Source organism: Chlamydotis macqueenii, chromosome 5 (assembly GCF_036417535.1).
Source record: "Chlamydotis macqueenii isolate bChlMac1 chromosome 5, bChlMac1.mat, whole genome shotgun sequence".
NCBI classification, from domain to species: Eukaryota; Metazoa; Chordata; class Aves; order Otidiformes; family Otididae; genus Chlamydotis; species Chlamydotis macqueenii.
The window spans coordinates 18,214,860-18,222,492 of NC_141560.1; the positions used below are offsets into that span (position 1 = coordinate 18,214,860).

The window sequence follows — 7,633 nt, forward strand, 5'->3', positions numbered from 1 at the left end:
TTTTCCCCTCATCTTGGTTGATCTGCCAGACTCTAAGGCTCCAGAAACCAGTACTGTTGCTGGAGTCTGCTGGTTTTCTTCTGTTTACTTATCACATGCCCATTTGTTGTGTCACCTGAAACACTCCGCTTGCACAAGCTGTCCTTTCCCCTCCGCTGGCAGCGGCACTGGCAGATTGGTAGCTTGCAGGTGCTGCCAATTCATTTCTTTGGGAAGAGCCAGAGAGGCGGGAAGGGGTAGGGTGCTAGGGGGTACTGGGGGGGTGCTGGGACCCCGGGATGCTGCTCCCCAGGGGTCCGCAGCCTGGCCCAGGCAGCCCGCTTGACTCCTCCTCACGACTTTGTTGGGCTTCTCTGATCAGAGGTAATGCAAACGCTCGGTTTTGTAGTAAAACAGGTCCCACTTCATGTTTCTGCTGGAAAACAAATTGCTCTTGGTTTTAACATCAGAAGCTCTGATTTTAAAATGCTCATAACCCACTGTTCTGGCCAGATATTTCAAAGTTCTGCTTCTGCTTACTAAAAGACAGATTTTCTGAACTGCCTTCACCTATTTTAAGCTCTCGTCCAAGGATAAGGTTTCATAACATTAACATACGCAGTTACAGAACAAATCCTGATCCTGTTCACATAAGAACATCTGTTCTCCAAACTCTGTTAACATAACCTCTTCTTGCTCTTCTCTGCTTCAAAGTAACAGTATTCTTTACATCAAACAAAACAATATCCCACATACAACAACAACAAAAAAGGTGTCACTACTTATGCATACCCTAAATGGATGTTTTCATCTTTTTCACTTGGACAATAGCGAAATTCTATGTTCAATAGCTCCTTTTATGTGCAGGCTCCCAAAGGCTTTACAAACTGCTGAAGGTGATAGTTCATACAAAACACTGAAATGGAGCCAAATGCTGAAATGAAGCTATCATCTCTCCCGTGAATTGCAGTAGTTTCTAACAATGCAACAGAAAACAGTTATTTTGGCTACTCAAAGACCATGGCCATAATGCAGTCTCACCTGGTAGTTTTCAAGAGCCATTTTTTAAAATCTCACCTGCTTTCTCTTGTTTTGTGCACAGCAAACAGGACCGATCAGTGCTACTCTGGTGATGACCCGCCCCGTGAAGGGGCCCCGTACTATTCAGTTGGACTTGGAAATGATCACTGTTAACACTGTCATCAACTTCAGAGGAAGCTCTGTCATCCGGCTGAGGATATATGTATCACAGTACTCCTTCTAAACCCTGAGTTTGTGCCCTGGAAACATAAAACCAAAAGAGACGGTTCCTCCTCTGCAGAACTCTCTCCTCAGAAGCCAGTACATATAGCAGCTCCAAACCAAACCAGTATTGCCACAGACCCGGTGACCTATGCCTGTCTGAGGAGGGAGGCCTCTTCATGCACAGTCCCTACCAGGATGCAGACATCTGAAGTTGTATCGTCAGCAGATGCCATATGATTCTCTATGTGGTCGTATATTTTAAGGACTCTTCTTTCCATTGTAAACACTTCTAGGGTATGAGTCTATGTTTGAAAGACTGTGAACCTTTGTAGCTCCATGGCTGCTTAGCAAAAAGCACCAAAGAAACTGAGGAAAAAGCTGGCTTTTGCAATTTTGCCTTTTTTTTTTCATTATAAATGGAAAGCAGACAAGCAAGCAGAAACAGAAACAAAAAGCCACCTATTGAAACAAGGGATCTCAGAAGTGCTAACTTACATTCCCGATTATCTCTGGAATTACCAGTCAGGCACTTTGTCTCAATTCACCCTGCATTTGTTAGTTTCACCTGTTTTTTCTTTGATTCTATTTTATAGTTAAAATTCATTGTAAATTCATTCCAAAATACATGTTGTACTATGTAATCTTCTACTTTCTAACAAAGTGTCACATGTTTGGGTTCCTTCGTGTATTAAATCTGTCCATATAACAGAGTTCATAGAAATCTATCACTGGTTGGTATGTTTTGCAATGTTCAGGATGTTATGCTTAATTACACCCAGACTCTTTGACACAGGCCTCCACTGCCAGAATAGTGTCCAGGGACCTTAGAGCAGATGAGAATCAGAACTTTATTTTTCCCTGTTTTCCTGAGTGTGGTAGTTGCAAACAGTTTGCAATGGTTATAAGGTAGTGATACTAACTGTAGTTAAGGCTGCAACTAATCTCCTGGACCACTGAGCTCAGACCCGTACAAATTCATTCAGAAAAAATGAATTGTTCTGTTCACGTGCAGTCTCTCTCCGACATTCCTAACTTCGGGGAAAATAAACTGAAAAGGACTTGGACCAGTCTTATTGTTCATGCCTCTGCCACCAAGCAGACCCCACTATACCAGTACCCTGATCTCAAATGATGGGATCCCACAGTTTCTATAGGCAATGTCTTCTCAGGTACAACTGCTGTAACCAATAGAAAGTTTCTCCTAAAAAGTCTAATCTGAATCTCTGCTGTTGTAATTTAAATCCATTACTTTTTAGCCTACTTCCAGTAGAAATAGAGAACAGTTTATCTTCCCCTTTGTGGCAGTCTTTAACATGTCTGAAGACTGTTGTCATGTCTCCACTCAGACTGTTTCTCTCTAGTCTAAACAAACCCAATTCTTTTGGTCTTTCCTCATACATCACATTTTCTGGACCTTTGATCATTCTTGTTGCTCTGATCTGGATTCTCTCCAGTTGGTTCACATCTTTCTTAAAGTGCAGTGCCCAAAACTGTGAAAAGTATTTCAGCTGAGGCCTCACAGTGCTAGGCTAAATCTATATATATGTTTAGGAGCTTGGGGGGAAAAAAAGAAGTATATTTTGGGGGTATAATGCTTACCTTGTTGAAGCCACTGGCAGTTTTGTCTTTTATTTTAGTAGGGATGAGCATTCATATGCCTTGTTCTCAAATTTCTCTGAAGTAAGCTCTTTTGCTTCCCTTTGCTTTTTCCTTATTGGTTCATTTGCTCTCCAGCATCGCTAGGACAGGAAAGATAATCTTTCCTTCGTCTTTTGAGGACTGGAAGTGCTTAATGCTACTTGGGAAAATGAGTTTATTAATATTATAATGTGAGCAGGCTGAGGCAGTGTAAAAGGTCTTCATTAAAGAGGAGTATTAAATGAGAGGTCTTCATTAAAGCTGAGTATTAAATGGGGGAATAGACTCAGAAATTTATAACACAGGCTGTATGACACAGAAAATTGACTCTCTTGCTTGTAAGAAGCTTTGCGAGTTAGTCTGGAGTTGTTTTTCCCTAGCTTTAGTAGAGACTCTGCTCTTCTCACTTGTACTCACCTTGAAGGAAGCCCTGATGCAATGGCTCACAGCAATGAAATGCTGAGGTGAGCATGCTTTAGCAGCTTCTCTTTCTTAATGGTTTAAAATCTTCTTCGTGCTGCTACAACATCCTAGGATCCTGTGGCTCAGAGCTCTGTAACCAGGCTCTCCTTTATTGTAAAAACAAAAAGGCTGGGGCCTGACTCCAGCGTTTAGGTGGGCCAAGCTGAGGGCAGGAAGCCAATGAGTTTTGTGAGTAGCTAACTTGGAGGAGAGAGATATAGAGGAAATGTGCAGAGAAATATCAGAAACAAGAATGTGTTTCCTGAGTGTATCATGGCTCATCATGTACCACAGTCTTGGAGGGGAAAACAGAGATGACCAAGACGTTTATAACCATGCAGCTAAAAGTGCTCGTGTGTCCCAGATGACAGAACTGAGATGTGGGAAACAAGCAGGGTCTCACGGCCCAGAGAGCAGACAAGGAGCAGGCAGTGTCTTGCATTAAAGATGTTAAACTCTTAACATGCACAAAGTTTTCCCAGTGCTTAAAAGCCCCCTTTCCCCACTTCTGTGCCCCTATGTTATGGCTTCTTCATGTCCAGTTGAGGAGTCCTCTCTGTTCCTGCCATCACATCACCTTCTGGAGAGGAAGTGCACCCTGTTAGACATCAGACAGTTTCTCACTTCTGGGCTGTTCTCCCATGGCTCCCACATACCAACCTGATTTAACCCTAATTTAGAAACATCAAAACCCAGAGGAATTCCATAACAAAACACTTTGTTAAAAGAGTAAAGCTTGAATGCTTGGTTTTAGCAGAGTCCAGAAAATACTCATAAAACAATATTACACTTTCTATATAAACATTCTGTGCCTTAAAAAAAAGTGAAAAGTCTGGAAACAAAGGAATTCAGCCACTTCTCAACCGCCATAACATCTTTCATCACTCACGATCGCTCCAGCCAATTTTAACTTTGCCAAAATATATGCCAATCTCAAAAATAATAAATTACTAGCAGTTTATAACATCTAAACTCTCCATTTCCTAGTCAGGGGTCTGTTTCCAACAGACCATCACAGGCTCATACATTACAGCAATTCTCACCAAATGAAAAAAAAAGGACTAGGCATGTCAGGTTTTTACAGCATTAAAGTTAAAAATGTAAACTTGCAACTGCTGTATACATTCATGTTCTCCTTTGAGGCTGAGCCTCCCTAAAATCAGAAATAATTCCAGGTCTGCTCAGATGGTTCTTTATTCTAACCTATTGCAGAGGATTTTCTAACACAAGGAGTTTTACCATGTGGTTAATAGACAATATTCTGGCCAGCACCAGATGAGGACACTGACCCTGGTCTGGGTACGCGTGGTTTCCCTCCAGCTCTGCTCAGACATGCTCCTCACTCTGGGTGCCAGAGCTGTTCCTGGGCCAAGCTTGGGGGGAACAGCTCTTTGCCTCTCCTGCCTCTTGGCTGTTTAAATGAAGGTCCTTGGGAAAAAGATTGCCTCTCACTCTGTGTTTGTACAGCACCTATTGCCAGTGCAATAATTGGAATAAAAGTAGACAAAAGCAGAAATGGCAGTCATCTTTGATACAGATCACAATGACTGGGAAGGAGAATCTATTCTGATAAACCAAGTGAGTCGGGTTAGGTGCCAGATGGAGAAGGGCAAGAGATGAATGATCCAGTGCTGTAGAGCTGAACAGGTCCTGTCATCTGGCTTATTTGTCTTTGAGATATTTTAGGGGGATAACTTTTTTGACATAGACAACAAAATGTTATTTCACCTAAGAGTTTCCTGGATCCCACAGAATCACTTTTCAATGTGTGCTTCTCTGAAAACAGTAACTTTTTTGAGAACAACTAAGCTTCTTTGAGTACATGGTCACCCACCATCACCAAGTGTACTGTCCAGGGCCATTTGCGCAGAGCTTTCTCCTTTCCAAGTTGGGGCCTGTACTCATATTTACATTTTTTTTGCTCAGCTTTTAGAAGAGTCAACTTTCATTGTCTCATAAACACGATATTAGCATCAGCAGAACTCACATATTCATTTTTCTCTGTCTAGAGCAAGCAGAGCAATAGAATCAGTACAGTTTGTGGTCATTCAAGTTCTCCAGTCTGGCTTATGCACAGAGTATGCTACTGAATATCTTCCGTAGCATGTAGCTGTGTTAGAACCCAATGAAAATTTCATAGCATAAAGATGTTAAAAAAAACCACCAACAAAATGAACAAAAGTGTGCCCTAAAACTATTCAAGCCTGACAGGCACTGCTGTTAAAATAAACCTCTATCCTGGATGGGCAAAACGCTCAGCTGGTGTTAATTTGCATGACTCTGCTGCTCTTTAATAGAAAGACAAAAAGTATCCTTAGGATCCTCACTGTGTGTGTGTAAAGCACTGTGCATGTATCTGTACACAAGAAGAACTCACAGAATTTACAGAAGCTAAAACTAGTTATGGTAGTGTGGCTCTGCACCTGGAAGTCAAAGAGTTGCAAGACAACATGGCACAAGCAAATCACGTACAGCTCAACTCCTAAAGCAGGTGCCATGCACGATGACTGAGGCTGACGGTCATAACCAGACTTTTGGGGATTCCACAGAAAGTCTGCCCAGAAAGACAAGCTGCGCGGAAGGGTCAATGTTGTATGGAGTGTAACGGTCCAGCACTATTTGTACGGAATGTCTCTGATCCTGCAGCTGCCTCTTTCCTTGCCTGTTTTGGTGCAGAGTGCATCTGATGTTCCTAAGTGTGCACATCAGAGCTGGATCCAGTTCTTAGTTCAAACTTCTGAGATCCCTCTAGTGGTTTCCAAACTGATCCCTCCGTGTAACTCAACTAATACTGGTGAAGTCATATGAAGGAGAGCTTCCGTACAAGGCTGATACACTTTTACACCAGCAAGTGAATAATGATGCAGTGATCTTGATATACGAATGGAGGAACATGGCTAGGTAGCAAAGGGATATTTAGAAAACACTTAAGCAACCAAAAATTCCTGAAATATTCAATCTCTTACAATTCCCTCCTGTATCTCAGAAATCACTCATTCTCCCTTTTTGTCCTAGACAAGTGATCTCATTATGGTCATGCACTGCAAGCACATGCTGAGTGAGCTCCACTTCTCCTCTGACACTACATAAAATATTTCACTTTGCTTTTTGGAGATAAGTTGTAGGCTACGTGTCTCTTCTAGGCTCTGACTGACCTCAGTTGCTTTTCTCATAGCCAATGCAGACTTGTTATTTCCTTGCCAGGTTCCTCTGCACCCACCATCCGTACAACAAGCTCTTCATGTGTTTCACTGGAAGTGCAGGCACTGCTGTTGCCCTGTCTGCTGGTTTTATACCCTCCTCCCTCTGCAATGACCATAGGCACCCTTACAGCAAAGTATTTGGTCTGAATGGCTGAAGGGATTGCCCAGCTTGCCGGCAAAGCCTGGCTTCATGAAGAGGATTAAAAAAAAACCCCACAACCCCCACAACCTGCCAGTTTTGAAAGCAACAGATGCACCTTTAGGTCCTGATGAATCACTTTCCTCCTGAAATTGGGTCTATATCATGCTGGCTTGATAGTCTCAAGGCTTTTTAAGAAGCCTGATAAGGACATGCTTTTCCAATGCATCCTTAGGCTCTCCACACCTTGCATGAGGTTTTCCCAGTTTGCAAACAGAGTAGTTGGCCCAGTCAGAGAGAGTGCAATGTGATCACCACCATGCTGAAATCGGTGATCGCTAACCACCTTACATCAGGTCTGGATTTAGCCCAGTTTTATTTTAAGTCTTGAATCTCAGTGCCAGTGATATAAATGTAAACAGATATGTATTATTTTTACAGTAGAGCTGGAAGATTGTTTCCAGTAAATAAATAGTAGTATGATTGCAGTATCTCTTTCTCTGTGGGCACTGTCTTTGGGTACTTTAAGATTTCCTGAGATATTCTTTCACGCTTCAAAGTTTCCTTTGGTATTTCAAACCGTTCATCGATATGTTTCCATGAATGATTCCTCACCCCTGTTCTTCAGAGGCCAACGCAGGCACTTGACTCTACGTATTTTTAAAATAGCAGGCTACACCCAAGCCTTTCCAGAGTCATGGCTTATACATCATTCATAGAAATTTTTCTTTTCTGTAACCCGTAAGGGATCATGTTGTCTTCCTTGAGATTCTGCAGTGTTCACAGTAATGCATGTGCATGTGTTTTTCAAGACTGAGACCTTAGTCTGGAGATTGTTCATCAGCAACTTGCTGCAAATGTTCTGTATTCAACATGTGAAATCATAGCTACAAAGGTTAGTTTTGACAAAATCCTCAAAACATATGGTGTTTCCTAGCTGCCTACACATAATGCAAGCACAATTCAA

The 7,633-nt window shown here is 42.1% G+C and overlaps 1 protein-coding gene across 1 annotated transcript in view; it reads left to right on the forward strand.

Moving 5' to 3' along the window:
- Positions 1-7,157, forward strand: part of FBLN5 (fibulin 5) — a 51,624-nt gene extending 44,467 nt beyond the window's left edge. The window contains exon 11 of the mRNA XM_010119002.2: positions 1,082-7,157. Coding sequence (XP_010117304.1) covers positions 1,082-1,243 — 162 coding nt within the window. The 3' untranslated portion in view covers positions 1,244-7,157. The remainder of the gene's footprint in view (positions 1-1,081) is intronic.
- Positions 7,158-7,633: the final 476 nt, after the last annotated feature.